The 18,736-nt window shown below is 37.8% G+C and overlaps 1 protein-coding gene and 2 long non-coding RNA genes across 3 annotated transcripts in view; 2 read left to right on the forward strand and 1 right to left on the reverse strand.

Annotated features, from left to right (window-relative positions):
* LOC309476243 (SLAM family member 5-like) overlaps positions 1-7,983 on the forward strand; it is a gene marked incomplete at its 3' end in the record, with an annotated part of 70,953 nt that extends 62,970 nt beyond the window's left edge. Inside the window, exon 3 of the mRNA XM_082139512.1 lies at positions 7,652-7,983. Coding sequence (XP_081995638.1) covers positions 7,652-7,983 — 332 coding nt within the window. The remainder of the gene's footprint in view (positions 1-7,651) is intronic.
* Positions 7,984-8,048: 65 nt separating this feature from the next.
* LOC309476467 lies at positions 8,049-14,568 on the reverse strand. Its single transcript, XR_014198179.1, has 3 exons — positions 14,456-14,568; positions 14,070-14,218; positions 8,049-8,141 (listed from the first exon to the last, which is right to left on the reverse strand). It is a non-coding gene; the product is annotated as an uncharacterized lncRNA (long non-coding RNA).
* LOC309476473 lies at positions 14,110-14,769 on the forward strand. Its single transcript, XR_014198185.1, has 3 exons — positions 14,110-14,238; positions 14,501-14,577; positions 14,719-14,769. It is a non-coding gene; the product is annotated as an uncharacterized lncRNA (long non-coding RNA).
* Positions 14,770-18,736: the final 3,967 nt, after the last annotated feature.

The following is an 18,736-nucleotide window of genomic DNA, read 5'->3' on the forward strand; positions in this document are numbered from 1 at the left end:
CAGATATTTAAACACTCAGAAATAACTATAACAACACTTGACCACTAGAGGGATTAATCACATTCCCACCCAGAATAAATGTGCTAGCTATATTTGCTTTGTCAAGCGTCAAAGCCTATACTGTTTTTATAAAGGATATTAATAATGTTCATTGTCATGGCATAGAGCGATTGAACATGGTAATTATATTTCTCCACAAAATAGTACAGTTGTTGTTCCTATTATAAAATTATAATTTGAGATCTTCAAATAGTGTAAAATAAATTACAAATAAATTGTCTTTTTTTTAAGTCATTTATGTCTTAATCTATTCAATTTCACTATAATAACTGTTGCTGTTTCCCATGATCTTTATTATTATTATTATTTGTAAGAACAACATCCCACACAATGTGCCCTTATTATCACCTTATTTTTCAGATAAGAGCAGACACGGCCATTTGTACTTTTAATGTGTCTGGCTTCCAGTGTCATATGCCTCCTTACCATTTGACTATATTACATATCCTACCATATTATTTAATGGTTTGTCTTAGTAATTATAAACATGCTGGTTTGTAGCAAAAAGTATAAAGTTCACTGAACTTTGATATATTCTTCTCATTATTTCTCTATAGCTGCTAATAAATAGGAAGTCTTGCACATTCTTCGTTCAGCTTTCTTCTGCGTTGAAACATCAGGAGGATAAATAACCTGATATTTCATTAATACATAAAGTGTGCACTACAAGCAGTATGGAGACTGTGTTAGACCACCATCTAGTGTCAAAACTAGGAATTCACCATTCAGAGAATGTTCATTTGATGTTTTTAATGTCATTTATAACATCAACACACACACACACACACACACACACACACACACACACACACACACACACACTGTGGAGGGGTTTGACAAATGACAGTATTTTGGCTCTAACATGACAAAACATTTACATGACAGAAACAGGCATCACGATACACTTCTAAATGAGCGGTCCAGAGTGATTTTGCCAGCTCTTTTACTCACTCTGGATGAGTTCAGTTCTTGGAGAGTGTGGAGAGGTGTACCAGTGATTCTCTCAGCAGTCCGGACTATCCGCTGTAGTCTTCAGAGGTCTGACTGGTAGCTGAGCAGAACCAGACAGTGACAGAAGTGCAGAGGACAGACTCAATGGTGTTAGAGAACTGTATCAGCAGCTCCTGTGAGAGTTGAACTTCCTCAGCTGGAGAAGGCAGGGCAACCTCTGCTGGGCCTTTTTCACAATGGAGTCAATGTGACTGTCCCAATTCAGGCCCAGGAACCTGAATGACTCCACTGCTGCCACTGTGCTGTTCATAATGGTGAGTGGGAGAGTACTGGGATGTTTCTCCTGAAATCTACAATTATCTCCACTGTTTTGTTGTGACTGCACCAGACAGCCAGCTTTTTAACCTCCAGTCTGTAAGCAGAACCATGAGGCAGATAAGTGAAAGTGAAAGTGACACGTGACGGCCAAGTATGGTAACCCATACTTGGAATTTGACCTCTCATTTAACCCATCCAAGTTAATGCACACACATTAGGAGCAGAGTAGTGAGTAGTTAACACACACACTGCAAACGTGGACACACATCCAGAGCAGCGGGCAGCCTTTGTGGGGAGCGATTAAGGGTTAGGTGCCTTGCTCAATGTCTAAACTCATTTTCCCACCGGTTCTGGAATCAGAGAGCTTGACAGGAGCTTGACAGAGGGGTCTTTGACGGTGCAGTTGTTCGTGCACAAGGAGAACAGCAGTGGGGAGAGAACATACCCCTGGGGGACGCCAGAGCTGGCTGTCTTTCAAATGACTTCATGACCACAGACCTCAAGGCAACAGGTCTGTGGTCATTCAGTCCTGTGATTTTGGGTTTCTTTGGGATGGGGTTGGTGGTGGAGCATTTGAAGCAGGAAGGGATTTTGCACAGCTCCAGTGATCTGTTGAAGATCTTGGTTGGGGGTGCTGGAGGTGTTGATGGGTGAATGGAGAGAAGGTCAGAACAGGTGTGGGGTATTTGTAGAAGATTTTTATTAATCGCTCTGCCCATTAGATATATGGTGTAAATGGTAAGCTGTGCGTGCCTTTAAAGAACATTCATAGGATGAGCTAACCCGATCTCACGGCAATTCGTACGAATTTTACGCGGTGGCTAATTCGTACAAATTCATGAGACCTCACGCATACGAATTAGTACGATTTTTGCTAAATCGTATTCGTACATATTTTACGAGTTGCCCAATTCGTATGAATTCGTATGAATGACCTACCCCTGACTCCGCCCCTAAACCTAACCATCACGTGGGCTAAGACAAATTGTACGAATTCGCACAAGTGAGGTGGTCCTGACTCCACATTTTAATCAGTATGTATACGTTTAGAAGATGGCTGTGTCTCATGTGACCATGTTATTTGCACACGCTGTGACTATACAAATCACAACATGTAAATAGGAAAATGTTGGTGTTATTTTGTCACTTATTGGGAGCAGTTTGCTATCTGGAGCCATTACCTCCAGTCTTTGTGCTAAGCTAGGCTAGCGGTGGGTGCGTCAGACAGAGTTACAGCACGCACTGAGATGAGAAGGGTATGTATGGACTTATCTAACTCTGGGGGATACGGTGAATAAGCTAAAGTCCCAAAAAGTCGCTGTGTTCCTTTAAAGAAAAATGCAGTGAATGACTAAATTACACTTACTAATGACAGAAACACTGAAGCTCTTTATAATTCTGCTGTTCATCAGTAGTTTATAGAGTACATAGTCTGTGTTTCTGGTGTTTGTGATGGTCAGAGATCCAGTCTGAGAATGTAAAAAAAAAAAAAAGTTTAAATATACTAACGTGACCTAAAAGTATCAATTTCTAAGACAAAAAATGTTAACTTCAAGAAGTCTTAAAAAGTATGAAGTATACGCAGGGGCGGAGCTAGACTCTCAGTACAGTGGGGGTGGAGCTTCATCATGGGGTATGACTGCTACTAAGTCATTTTAAAATTAAAAAGTAAAATATCTGATGAATGCATATGTAATAATGTGTCACTTGTTGAGCCAAATAAGCTTACCGGTATATGTTAAATAAAACACAAAGAAAAAACAAATTTTTTGACAAGTTTGTATGACGAACAAAGAAAACAGTTTGCCAGTAAAAACGTTTCAGCACCACGGACAGCGGCATCTGATTGACAGTGATGGTGCTGAACAGGCAAAGTGCGCTCAATCAGTGCCACATTACATAATTGACATGGCACTATTATATATACTGAACACAATGTTTATTTACAACTCCATAGGTGAGCTACAGGTGCTAGATGAAAACTTAACTGGGATGAAAACTTTGAGAAAAACAACTGATTTATAACATTCTGCTGAGTGAACTAAAATATACATTTTTAAAGATGATTTTTTTTCTTACCATTTTGTTGTCTTCTTAACGATCTTAACGATCCATCCTAAGTGACTGTTACGTTTCATAACAAGAGCTGGATTATCTCAACGTTAGCTAATGCAGTAATTAGCTTTTTTCAGCTAATAATCTGCAATATGTTACTATGCCAGGGCCCTGTGCAATGTGTCACCTGGCGAGGGCCCCGTTCCTGTCCAGTGACGCAAGATCGGCGGCGTTTGAGGGGCCCCTAATTGGCACGGGGCCCTGGGGCGGCCGCACACAAGCACCCACGCTATCTCCGATACTGAGTATACTTGAAGACTGAAAAGTATGTTATAGCTGAAACCAGAAATGATGGATTCTTCACACTTGATGGTCCTGATGAGAGATTCAGAGACAGACTGAAGCAGACAGGTCGTGCTTTCCCACAGAATCCACTGCATCATGATGTGCAACACACACTTTCAGGGTGGAGGGAGACTCCAGAGCAGGAAGGAAAACTTCACACTTTCACTCATCAGACAAACACACATGAGTCTCATAGACAATCTTCAACAACTTAAATAACATCACACAGAAACAAACCACATCCTGAATCATACACTGCATATGTGCATTCATACAACCAAGAGATCATTGCACATTTTCACTCCTTATGAATATCACCACTTCAAAAGAATGGAAAATTTATTTCATTTTTTAATCAAAAATATTTAATTTATTTTCATATTTACAGTTTGACTGTCCAATAATTAGTTGAATGAAATAATGTGGGGTTTGCATGCAGGACAAATCAAACCTGCAGTCACTCACACCAGTGGGATTCTACTAAATAATAGTGATGTTACGTTCTGTGCCGAGGCTTCGGAGCATGTGTCGAGAAATCCCGAGATCTTGAAGTCATGTCAAATGATTTCAAGAGAGGAAAGTAATGATTGTATATGACTGGTTCAGGAAGTGGTTCGAATCTTGGCGCGACATTTTGACAGATATTTAAACCAATGGTTTAAACCCAACCACTTTCCAGTTTTAAATAATAAATATTGCCCCTCCTGCCTATTATGACCAAAGTATTGATTTACACACATTTGATAGGCCCAATTATTTCAAGGCAATACATTTATTGCACAGTTATGTAGTTTCTGGGGGTATATAATGATTGTATATTATACAATCATTATATACCACCAGAAACTACACAATATATTTATTTAAATAGGTTATTTCTAAGCCTTAACTGGTGCAAAATAGGCTATAGTGTATCACAGATCATCAGGTCATCTGTAATGGATCTGCTTGTTTTACACTCTTTGACCACCAGGTGGGATTGTGAGCAAATGAAGCCTCGAGAAATGAACCCTTTTGTGAACCACTTGACTGAAAAGCTTCAATGCTTCATCTCGCCACCACTTCTAAATAAACCTCTAGAAAATGTTTTTCACGAGTTCACACTTACACATAATCAGATAGAGTAAAGTAGTAAGCGTATTTGGCGAGCTGTCTGAGGAGAGGGGCTCCGAGCTCGGGATTTTGGCCCGAACCCAGAGTAGCCTTCTCCCCCCGTATTCCTGGTTAGGAAAGTAACCAGCCGAGTGTGAGGACTCGGAGACAGGGAGGTGGAGGCTGAAAACCGTCGAGGAACAGACATAGGTGAGTCGACTGCGTATATAGCCTATCGGCCTCCACTTACTTTGCTGATTGGGTAGACATGTTGAGTACTGACTGTTGACAGCTGGTAGGAATGATGTGATGATTGGATAAAAAAAAACATACTTTAGTTATAACATAAACAACAGCAATTAAGTCAATAGAACAAAAGTGTCTTTTTTTTGAACAGTGAGTGTAAATTTCACATGTTGCCTTATTTACTAGACTTGAGAGTTTTCCATTAGCTTTCATTATCCAGAAACAGTATTCAAATATTTTACAATAAAATCTGAACAAAAGTATAAGTGGAGCTGTTGACATATTTTCACCTGTAATAAAACACCTCAGTGGAAACTGAGTACAAGAATGTAAAAAATTTGTTTTTTACTAACGTAATATAAAAGTATCAATTTCTAAAAACAAAAAATATTAACTTTAACAAGCTAAACTATTGAATGGCAGTGTTATATGATCATTGTGTATTTATTGCGTTTCTCTCTCAGTTTCTCAGCATGCTCAACATGTTTGTGTGATTAAAAGCATGACAGGAAGAAGCTCTTCACCTACAAACTAAACACACCAGCTCTAAATGGGCATTTTCTCACCTAAGATGTTTGTCCACTAACAGATCAAACCACATTTCTGAAGAAAAGCGACCGCAGCAGTTTCAGTTTGACTCAGAAGATGAACGTCAGTAAAACTGTGAGATCAGACATGCTTTTAACTCTGTACTTTTTCCATATATACTCAAATTGAAAACTGAATAAATAAAAAACTATTTTAAAAATCACTAGAATTAGTCTTTATTTTACCATGAAAAGTAATTCATCCAATATTCAGACAATATTATTCTATTTTTACATTTTTAACACAGTCAGGCAAGTAATTGTGTGCAATTTGAATGAATCATTAAAATCTATTAAAATAATGATTATATTAAAGTTGGAATAACTCGACGAGGAGCTGCTCATAATGAGTAAACAACAACAATGAGATTCACTCACAGTAACTACATCATTCATTCCTGCCGCAGTGCATGCTGGGAACTCGACTAGCAGCAAGGATTTTCATTTTTAATCTTCTGTAAATGTAAATTGGGCATAGGAACATAGTTTAAAAGTATGTGTGTGTGTGTGTGTGTGTGTGTGTGTGTGTGTGTGTGTGTGTGTGTGTGTGTGTGTGTGTGTGTGTGTGTGTGTGTGCGTGCGTGCGTGCGTGCGTGCGTGCGTGCGTGCGTGTGTGTGTGTGCTTTTGTGTGTGTGTGTGTGTGTATCTGTGTGTGTGTATCTGTGTGCTTTTGTGTGTGTGTGTGTGTGTGTGTGTGTGTGTGTGTGTGTGTGTGTGTGTGTGTGTGTGTGTGTGTGTGTGTGTGTGTGTGTGTGTGTGTGTGTGTGTGTGTATCTGTGTGTGTGTGTGTGTGTGTGTACATTAGGAGGGTCAGACTCTGTCGGGGGAGGTCTTGCTCACATTCCTTCTGTTGTGTTTGTTTAGATCAGTTGTGCTAGTGTTATTACATCAGAAAATGTTTCACATGTTTGTTTTGTTCTGTTTGTGTTTCTGCCGTCTGATCGGTAAGTTATCATTTCTGTAATTTAGTCACATCTCAGAGTAATAAACTCCTGTGGTGGTTCAAATTAGATTATTTTCATCTTCTGTGATCGAAATATCTTGATGTTTTAGGTATTTTACTTTCAATGATTACAAATGCAAATCCTCCCATGAAATAATAAAAAAATAATGATTTAAAACATTTTATACTTCTGCTTTAATCATAAACAACTACAAAAGTCAAACAATTAAAAATGTGTTGAATATATCCAGCATATTTAAACTTGTACTTTCAAGCTGTAATAAATGTATAATATAAATGTTAATTATATACAGTATATATATATATATATATATATTTTTTTTTATTTTATTTTTTTTCTACAGCAGATCATTTAAAAACACATTAAAGATCAAATCATTGATTCACTCACGTCTGTTTGTTCGTAGTGTAACTTTTCATTTAGTTTGTAGTCTCTGCTGATGTTAAAGGTTTCAAACTGATCTCAGACTTTCTAAACCAACATGAGCATTAATCTGAAAACCTGTTCATGTTCATCAGGAGTGTTTGCTGCCGAAACAAATGAAATACAGTCAGTGTCAGTGATGGAGGGAGATTCTGTCACGCTAAACTCTGATGTTACCAAAATACATGAAGACGAAGACATAGTGTGGAAATATGGAGCTGAAAAGTACATTATAGTTGAAACCAGTAGAAAATATGGGATCTTATATCATCCATATATTAACAGTAATAATGTTACTGATGGGAGATTCAGAGACAGACTGAAGCTGGACGATCAAACTGGATCTCTGACCATCACAAACACCAGAACTGAACATACTGGAGTTTATCAACTAGAGATTGGACAGACACTGACATCAAAATCATTCAGTGTTTCTGTCTATGGTGAGTCGAGATGTAATTCCTCCTGTGCTTCTGTTTCATTAGATATTTACATATTGAAATGTTTAATGTTTAATTATGTTATATGAGATGACAGACACAATCACTGCTCATAAACACAATGAACCAAAAATAACTGTAGATTCATCCATATTTCTGTAGATTCAGCTCGTCTTCCTGTTCCTGTCATCATCAGTAACTCTTCACAATGTTCTTCATCATCATCATCAAATTGTTCATTGGTGTGTTCATCGGTGTTGAATGCGTGTGATGCGACTCTCTCCTGGTACAAAGGAATCAGTGTATTGTCCAGCATCAGTGTGTGTGATCTCAGCATCAGTCTCTCTCTACCTCTGGAGGTGGAATATCAGGATAAAAACACCTACAGCTGTGTGCTGAACAATCCCATCAGCAACCAGACCACACATCTGGACATCAACACACTCTGTCACACATGTGCAGGTACCACAGCACTGATGATATATGTGTGTGTTTACTGACCTGATCTCTGTCTTCTGTTGTAGATCAGACTGATGCGTTCACTTACATTAATGTCTCTCTTTTCCTCTCCTTCAGTTCCTCCAGTCTCAGTGTCTCTGATAGTGTTGATCTCGGCTGGATCTCTGATGATTGTTGCTGGATTTTGGATCTTCTGGATCTGCAGGAAATGTAGAAAAATTGACAAAGAAGGCAAGTGTTACATACAAGTATTAAAATAAATAACCATCCCCATAAATTTGTAGTTAACACCTTCTTAATCACTTATATGAAAAGAAACCAAAAATAAATGGTAGTTATTGTGTTTACCAATTTCTGTAAATTTCTCTCATATCAGAATACATGTGTATTTGCATACAATAAATTTGAGCAGTGCTCTTTTTACTTGTCTTTACACACTTTACACACACACACAAACAGATCTAGTTAGTATTGAGTTGTGTTGTTTTAATGCATCTATTCTCATTGAAACAGTCGAGACTCGTGCAGAAGAGATCACTTACGCTGAACCAGCGATCTACAAAAGAAACGCACATAAAAAGGTAAGATCGTTTATTCCTGTCGTGTGTCTCTATCATTTCAGCAGCGAGTCAGATGTAGATCAGTGTGAGATTGTTTTTGTCTGATCAATCACACACCAGCACAATATTAGACATATATAAAAGATCAGGACACATGTGTGTTGTGTTGACGCGAGAGCGGACGTTGCATGTATGTGCGTTGGAGATTAATATTTTGTAAATCAAGCACTTGCTTTGTTCATACAATTGAGGTTAAACAACTGGCGTCACATGGATTACTTTTATAATGCCTTTACTATTTATTTTTTTATTCAGAAAAAACTATATATTGCAACTGCTTAATCAGAAGAAACCTAACATTTATTATTATTATTAGTAGTCTATCCTGTGTTGTGTTTTTTACAGAAAGTAAAAGAGGAGGATCATGTGGTGTATGCACCTCTCACATCGAGATGATGAACAAACTTCAGTCTTTAGTACAAGACCCAACTGTGTGACCTGGGACGGATTTAAACTATAATAATTTAAGATGGATTCATTAAATGGTCTCCTAAAAACGTCAAACAAACTTGCCCTGTATTACAAGGACTTTTAACAAACTATCTAAACCGTATGGCACATTGAGTCTTAAAGTATATGTGTGTAAATCTCATGAAAAAAAGTAAAACGGATATGCAAAACACTCATCAATAGAAGTGGAGACTCTGCTGTGGTCTAGTTTGTTACCTCTGTACACAAATGTTGCTTGATCTGTTGTGCCGGAGCTGTGTGTGTGTTTGATGTCAGAGAGTGTGTCTGAGGTGTTAATAGCGTGTGGTTGAAGGGCTTTTTCCATTCCAGCTAACATGAAACCATGACTATTTTAAAACCTGCTTTACAAAATACTGAACTCATCAATGCTGGTATTTGACAAAAAAGTCTCAAATAAAACAAAGAAATTACTGTGGAATGTGAACATTTCATATTCTTTGTGTGCATAATATGCATTATGATCTTTTATACTCATGCTGTGATCGTGCAGTTAAGCAGTGCTGGCTTCAGTAGTCATTTCCAGCTCTAGCAACACTTCCTTTTAAGAAAAACTATTCGTGATAAACCCACTGATACCTTGATAGGTAATATCCTGTTAGCCTTTTCCAACAGGGCTAGTTTTCTAAACAACATTTGAGTTACAATTCTTATCACTTAATGTCTGTGATTCCATACACCGATTTGGACAGGATTAACATCTTCATGTTTATTACAGAAGAGCGAGTGTGTTTTTTCTAGAAGTTGGTGCTACAGAAGGTCATGTGCTATGTTAGCGTGTATCACAGATATGTCTTTTAATTGTATTATTTGGTAATAAAAACGGTAGCTCAGGTATAGGTCAAAAAACACATGAGGAGAAGCGTTAAGATAATACAATATTGGCAATCAGAGGCTGCATCCGAAATCACATACTCTCTTGAGTAGGTACTTATTTTGAATGCTAATAAAGTACATTCAATATAGTGCGAATGTGTAGGCCTATAGTATGAATAGAATCTGGATGCATACATTTGTCATGTTGTCATTATCATGTGATCTACCAGCATCAGTTATGCCATTCATAAATCCTCCCCCATGGCCTCATGGGATAGTAAAGTGTCCATCGTGCTCACTTCAGAATCTCACTGGAAGTAGAAGGTCATCCAGGTACTTTTTGCTACTGTTTTATAAGTACTAGTGTGAATTCAGACATACAGTCAAATTCGACCTCACGTCGGAACGTCACCAACGTATTGAGATCCCAACTTTGCCTTCTTTGGGATCTCAATACATAGGTGAAGATCCTACGTGACTTCTCCGTTCCCTCCTTCAGGGAACGAAGGTTACATGTGTAACCAAGGCGTTTTTTGCCTACATAAAGTGGGGAAGTATTTGATTTCGGATGCAGCCACAGACATTCACAGGTTAGATTTCTCAGAGGATTGCTGAGTTCACCAAAAAAAAGTAGGTAATTTGCCCCGGAATTTTTACTTCGGATTTTTATTTATGTTGTGTGAGAAAAACATGACTTGGCAGATTCGGACGGGATTAAAATCGCAAAATACGTCTGTGAAACATGAATTTCTCAAATGCCCCCCGGAAATCTAGTCCAGTCCGAATAGGGCCTATTACAGCATTTGACCACTAGAGAGATGAGTCATATTCCCACAGAATAAATGTGGTATTTGCTTTGTCAAGCATCACTACTATTGTATTACTAATTTCTGAAGTAAAATAATGAAAATATTATTTTCCATATCAAAACAAAAATAAATAAACACAGGTGCTGTCCAGGTTCAAAAATGACAGAAAAGCACCATTAAAGTATCATAAGGATTTGTGTGAAAATCCTAAAAATCCATATGATAGTGACTAAACAGTTACTGTCTTTAAATAAAGCAACATGCAGCATAACATCAATGTTTTCTGGCTCATCCTGGACTGAAACACAGGCTCTGCTCTTCAGCACAATGGCAATATCACAAAACTCAGACAACAGAAACTCTTTAAATCCCAACAGAACATCAAACACTAACAGATCTCTCAATATATCACTAGAGGAGGATTAAACAACTCCACAAACAGCATTACCAGACACAAACTTTGCTTATTACTAACCTTTGTCAGACATCTACAGAAGGTCTTATTGAGAATGATCAGAGGTTTAGATGTTGGTGTTTTATTGGAATAATAGTTAGCTTCGCCTTTATGTTGATCAGTGTTACATAATCCAAGTATCTCAGATAAGCTGCTCTCTGGAATACTCCCCTCAATCTGTAGTGATAAAGACAGACAATACTTTGATCATCACTTTTGTGATATTAATTTGATTTTAAGTGATCAATGGCGCCATCTCTTGGTTTTTTAGAAACAGCAGTTAAAAACAGCATCGGCACGTGGAAACACTCAACAGGAAACATCATTGTCCAATGGAGAACTGGCTTATATTTTATGCATTTTTTCTTTCTTGTCAATAAGAGGTCTTATAGTTATACCAAATGGCTGTAAAAATCAATGGATAAAAAATGGCATTGTGCCAGGGTGGTAAAAAAAAAAAAAAAAGGAGTCCGTTGCGGGAATAACAGTGATTTATTGAATTTCAAAGGCACACAAAAATGGAAACAGAGGGAGAAATAGTGAGACCACAATCCAGAGAGGAATCAGGAAGAGAGGAAGAGGGTGTGACACATCAGCCCAACAAGAGGCATCAGAGAAAGGAAAAGCAAAGCAGATACAAAAAACAACATTGGAGAGATGAGTACAGTACAGTGCAAGGACAATGAGATTGGCAAGCTCACAGATGAACACCAGGGGACGTAGAGTGGCAATTGCAGGGGGGAGAGAGAGAGAGAGAGAGAGAGAGAGAGAGAGAGAGAGAGAGAGAGAGAGAGAGAGAGAGAGAGAGAGAGACCTGGCAGTTTAGGGTCAGTTACTTGTAATTATGCATAATTTACTGTTATTATAGTAAGTAGTAGCGTGTAAATATGTCACCTTAAAACAAAGTGTTACCATTTTGTTTACTATAATAAATAAAGTATCATTTTCTAAAACAACAACAAAAAATAGTAACTTTTACAATCTAAAATTTTGAATGGCAGTGTTGAATATGATCAATGTGTATCTACTGCTTTTCTCCCTCTATTTATCACAGTATCTCATGTCTAACAAAGCCATTACAACAAGAGGACAGTAAAGGGGTCTTCACTTACAAACTAAACACACTCTCTCACACACACACATACACACACACACACACACACACTAAATGTCCGTTCTCTCGTGCACTTGATGTTTCCACACCCAATGGTCAAACCACATAAAAAAATAAAAAAAAACACATCAGGTTTCAGTTTGACTCAGAAGATTAACTCCAGTAAACTAGTTCTGTAAGATCATGGTTTTAACTTTGTACTTTTTCCATAAACTAAAATTGAGAACTGATTATTTCCACACAATCTTTTGAAATCAGTGGAGTTAGGCTCCATTTTACCATGAATTATCCAAAATGTAGACAATTTTCTTCAACTTTTAGCTATTTACCACAGTCAGGCAACTAGCTTTTAACAACTATCAATGTTAAATGATAAAACTAAGGTTTTGTCCACCATTAAGATAGTCTTACTAAGAGGCAGAAGAACATTCTTATATTGCATAACTATAACATGTGCATGAGCGTGTGCATTATGGGTCAGACTCTGTTGGGGGAGGATTCACAAACCACATTACTTCTGTTGTGTTTCCTTTGTTCAGTTGTAGTTGTATTAGATCAGAAGTTTCACTGAACAGCTGAAAATGTTTCATGTGTTTGTTTTGTTCTGTTTGTGCTGGTGGAGCCTGATCAGTAAGTTATACATATATTTGTGTCATTGAACTGCTGCGGTTCAAATTAGATTGTTTCCGTCTGTGTTCAAATATCTCTTTTTTTAGAAATCTTAATTTCAATGATTACAAATGCAAGTTTTCCCCAAGCAATTTCTAAAACATGATTTAAATCATTTTTAAATACTTCTACAGTAATTATAACAACTACAAACATCGTGGAAATTCAGAAATACTTTTCTAAAGTTTTGAATATATATCCTGCATATTTAAACTTGTACTTTGTTTCTGCTGCTGTTCTTCAATTCTATTTAATCTGTTTAAACCTCATGTTCATCAGGTGTGTTTGGTGAGTCAGTGTCAGTGATGGAGGGAGATTCTGTCACTCTAAACACTGATCTTACTAAAATACATCTAGACGACGAGATACTGTGGAGCTTTAGAGAAAATTTTATTATAGTTGAAATCAGAAAAGGTGCTAGAATCTTCTCAGCAAATAATGACCCTGATGAGAGATTCAGAGAAAGACTGAAGGTGAATCATCAAACTGGATCTCTGACCATCACAAACACCACAACTGAACATACTGGAGTTTATCAACTGCAGATCAACAGTGTGAGAAAGAGTTTCAGTCTCACTGTCTATTGTGAGTTTAATGTTTGTTTCACCTGTTTTTAGCTTTAAAATATCTTAATTATAAAAATGACTAAATAATTTCAATTAAGCATATATTGCTCAATGATATTTCTCCATAGTTGTAAATAATAACCTTTTAAAAATATATGCAGAGGAATGAAGATCATATGAGACACTCACTGACCGACTGACACTTCAGTAAATACTTTCTGAACTATTCAAATGTATCTCTTTCTCAGCTCGTCTGCCTGATCCTGTCATTAGTAGAAACTGTTCTTCATCATCATCATCAAATTGTTCATTGGTGTGTTCATCAGTGTTGGATGTGTGTGATGTGACTCTCTCCTGGTACAAAGGAATCAGTGTATTGTCCAGCATCAGTGTGTGTGATCTCAGCATCAGTCTCTCTCTACCTCTGGAGGTGGAATATCAGGATAAAAACACCTACAGCTGTGTGCTGAACAATCCCATCAGCAACCAGACCACACATCTGGACATCAACACACTCTGTCACACATGTGCAGGTACCACAGCACTGATGATATATGTGTGTATTTACTGACCTGATCTATTTAGTTGTAATATCTGATACATTCACTCACATTAATGACTGTCTCTCTTTAGCCGTTACAGCACTGCTCCCACAGACTCTGTCACAGTCTCCTTCAGTTCCTCCAGTCTCAGTGTCTCTGATAGTGTTGATCTCTGCTGGATCTCTGATGATTGTTGCTGTAGTCGTGATCTTCTGCATCTGCAAAAAACAAGGAAAAAGTAATAATACTTTGAAAATAGCATCATCATTTTATAATTTAATCATAACTATTCTCATACTTTTGTTCTTAACACCATATACTTTTAATTTTACATGTGTAAAGTTGCAGCTAATGCTCAAATTAAAGTCTCTATGAATGTTGACTTGTTAAGATTCAGTGATTAAATTTCACCATACAAAGAATGAAAATGACTTTAGTTTTTTTAAACATCCCACCTGGGTAAAGAAACTGTTTTAATGGATCTGTTATTGTTGTTGTAGAAACAGATGAGACTCGTAAAGAAGACGAGATCACTTACGCAGATCCTGTGTTCTACAAAAGAAACACACATAAATCAGTAAGACAATTTATTATTTCACACAACGGTGCTGATAAATGTTATTAGAAAACACTATTTATCACATTCTCAATATTCAGGATGAACCTACTATGTATTGTTATTATTACCTTGTGTTAAGTGTTTTTTATTTTTTTACAGAAAGTTGAAGAGGAGGATCATGTGGATTATGCACTTCTCACAATAAGATGATGGACAAAAAAGGTGTTTTTCTAAGTACAAGACCCAACTGTGTGACCTGTGACAAGCAGCATAAGACCTGTGACCTGTGCAGCATAAGCTTCAACCCTATTAAACGCACCTGATCAAGCTAATCAAGTCGTTCAGGCTTATTTGAAAACTAAAGGTATGTGTGTTGAAGCAGGGTTGGAACTAAACTCTCCAGGACAGTGGTCCTCCAGGAGCAGGGTTGAAGACCTCTGATCTAAACCTTATGGCCCATTGGAGCAATGATATTTTTGACTCTTAAATTCTTAAATCACCATGTGTGTAAATCTCATGGGAAAAAAAGTGCACAACGCATATGCAAATCACTTATCAAAAGGATTGGAGACTCTGCTGTGGTCTCAGTTATTATCTCTGTACACAAATATGGTTTGATTTGTTGCCTGAGCTGTGTGTGTTTGATGTCGGAGAGTGTGTCTGGTGTCAGTTGTGTGTCTGGTGTGAATAGTGTCAATAGCGTGTGGTTGAAAGGATTTTTCCATTCCAGCTCACATGAAAAACATTTGACTTCTGCTTTAAAACAAGCTGAACTCATCAATGCTGGTGTTTGACAAAAAAGGTCTCAAATCAAACAAAGAAATTACTGTGGAATATGAAAACATCTTCATTTGTGCTCAAATGCATCATGATCTTATATACTCATGCAGTGATCGTTTGTTTCAGTAGTTATTTCCAGCTTTAGCAACACTTCCTTGTAAGAAGAGCTATTCTTGATTATATAAAGCTCAAATCCAGTTTTTTTCTGTTAATGTCTGGGTCATTTATGTTAGTTAATATTTCATCAGGAGAAACTAAAAGTAGCAATGCTGCTAACCAACTGTTAGTTGCAGAACAATGCTGCTGTCCAAAGGTAAAACGAGAAATGGCAATTTATAGAGTGAAAATTCAAATCAATTCAATTGGAATTCAGTGTGACTGTGGACTATGCTCTGGAACGGCGGCGGCCATCTTGGACGAGTCTTTGGAACGGCGGCCATGACGGGACAAGACTCTGGAAAGGCGGCCATGACGGTGTGGTGAACAAATGAGTCCTATTGAAGAGATGAGTCCGAGCTTAGGACCCAAGCAATCCGATTGGTTCAAAGCACGTTTTATGGGTAATCGCTTTAGTGCCTGGTTACAAATCATACAAAATCACTTTATTATAGAAGACGTATGTACTACGTTATGACGAGTCATTAATGTATTTAAACTTATATGTTTCATATACTAGTATTTAACCGAAGCTATAGATTGTGAAATTAAACATTTCTCGTTGTTAGTGTGTTTTTTAGTTAGCTTAGTTGAAAGTTGAAAGTTTTATTTGCCATTTGTACTTATACCGCAATACAGGTACATAGGAATTTTTGTAGCAAAGCTCTTTGAGTCAACATTAAGATACAATACATAAAAGGAAAATACATCAGAAAGGGTCAACATAAAAGACCACCTAACAAACTACACACAATAAATAAACTACACACAATAAACTACACACTATGAGTAGACTCTTTAGAAACAATTAACAAAGAGCAGCACAAAACCTGTGAAGCATACTCACATACTAAGATTTTTGCTTAAAATTAAACTTTAAATAACATTATTGCACATTTGATTTAATTTAGTTAAAAAGGAAGACCTTCCCAAGAGAATACATATTATTGTCAGTGTTAAAAGCTTACTATAATAAAGAGAAATGTCTATTTAACAGAGACTGACACATGTTTCCCCTGTTATGTCCTTCGCCATCAATCTAACCGTCGCAGGGAAAAAGCTGTTATAAAACCGCACCCTGTGTGATATAATACTGTCCGGTCTGCCATATCTCAAGTTATATACTGAGTGTTTAGGCTTGAACATTAAATGTCCAGGGTGGTTTGTATCCCTGAGAATGTTCTTAGCTCTCTTTCTGCAGCGTTGTGTATATAGAGCATCCATAGATGGAAGATCCGATCCGATGATTCTCTGTGCTGTCTTTATCACCCTTTGGAGAGCTCTCCTTTCTGCCTGGGTAGTGCTTCCAAACCACACAGTTATCCCATTTGTTAAAATGCTTTCCACAAGTCCTCTATAGGCCTGGATAAGTGGTTTGCGGCTGAGTCCTGCCTTTCTTAGCAGCCTGATAAAATAGAGCCGCCGTTGGGCCTTCTTTACTGTGACAGCAGTGTTTATGGTCCAACTCAGATTTGATGCCACGTGCAGGCCTAGGAACTTGTGACTCTCAGCTTTTTCCACTTCCGTCCCTTTGATGATCAGTGGCTGTAAATAAGGTTTCTTCTTTCTAAAATCCATGATTAATTCTTTTGTTTTATCTAAGTTAAGAATGAGGTCATTATCATCCCCATAAGCCAGAATTTTGTCAACCAGCAGCCTGTAACCAGTCTCATCCCCCCCTTTAATCAAGCCCAGAACAGTTGTGTCATCGGCATATTTGATAATCGCAGTGTTGTTCTGGTTCGTAACACAATCATGTGTGTAAAGAGTAAAGAGTTTTGGACTGAGACAGCATCCCTGAGGTCTTCCTGTGCTTAAAGTGAGTTCAGTTGAGATGTTACCTCCCATCCTCACTTTTTGTGGTCTGTCACTCAGAAAATCCCAAACCCAGTTACAGGTGGTGGATGGGACCCCGAGGTCAGCCAGCTTCTCAATTAGCTTTCCAGGTCGGATCGTATTGAAAGCAGAACTATAATCCAGGAAAAGCATTCTTACGTATGTTCCAGTTCTGTCTAGATGTTGAAGAGTAAAGTGCAAAGTCATGGCCACTGCATCATCCACTGATCTATTAGGGCGATATGCAAACTGTAAGGGGTCAACAGTGTCAGGAACCACAGAATTAATATGTCTGAGCACAAGTTTCTCTAGGCACTTCATAGGAACTGAGGTCAAGGCGACTGGCCTGAAGTCATTCAGGGTAGAAGTGTTTGCTTTTTTGGGGACAGGTATGATAATGGATGACTTAAATAAGCGTGGAACTACTCCATGTGTAAGAGACAGATTAAAAATGTCTGTGTACACATCTGCCAATTGTTCCCCGCAGACCTTCAAAACTTTCGGCGATACACCATCAGGTCCCACTGCCTTACAGGGGTTTAACTGCCCAAAAACCTTTCGGACCTGTTCTTGTGTGACATGGAGCGCACATTCCTCAGTATTCAAACCGAGTTTTGATGGAGTGTCCCTATTCAGTCGGTCAAACCTAGCATAAAAATTGTTAAGGCAGTCTGGTAAGGTGGCATCTTTAATCTCCATCCTGTTTGTGCTTCTCTTATTATAATTAGTAACAGACTGAATTCCCTGCCACATACTGCGTGTGTCGTTTTGCATGTAATGGCTTTCAAGTTTTTGGGAATATGCTTTCTTTGCTACTTTAATGGACTTCCTCAAATCGTATCGGGCTTTCTTATATTCTTCCCCATTCCCTGCTTTAAATGCTACCTGTCTTTGCTTAATCTTTAAACGTATATCACCATTAAACCAGCGTTTTTGATTTGGAAAAATACGTACAGTTCTAGAAGGAACACAGATAGATGTACACCAGTTAATATAGTAACTGACAGTCTCTGTGTAGTCATGAATGTCCTCTGAAGCATCTTTGAAGACATTCATGTCTGTAGCCTCTAAGCAGCCCTGCAAGTTCATCAGTGCACTTTCCGTCCAGATATTAACAACTTTATTTGTAACTGGATCGGATAGTCTTCTTATATAAGTTGGCTTTAAGAGAATTGCTAAATGATCAGCTTTTCCAAAATGCGGTTCGGGCTCCGCTGTATAAGCATTTTTAATATTACTATAACACTGGTCCAGAATATTTTTTCCTCTAGTGGGAAATGTTACAAACTGATACAGTTTCGGAATACTCTTCCGCAGATTGCAGTGGTTAAAATCTCCCAGGATAATAAAAGCAGCGTCGGGATACATGTTCTCATACTCATTGATCATGTTATGCAGTTTTTTT

This window comes from Leuciscus leuciscus (genome assembly GCF_965113295.1).
Source record: "Leuciscus leuciscus genome assembly, chromosome: 15".
Classification (NCBI taxonomy): Eukaryota; Metazoa; Chordata; class Actinopteri; order Cypriniformes; family Leuciscidae; genus Leuciscus; species Leuciscus leuciscus.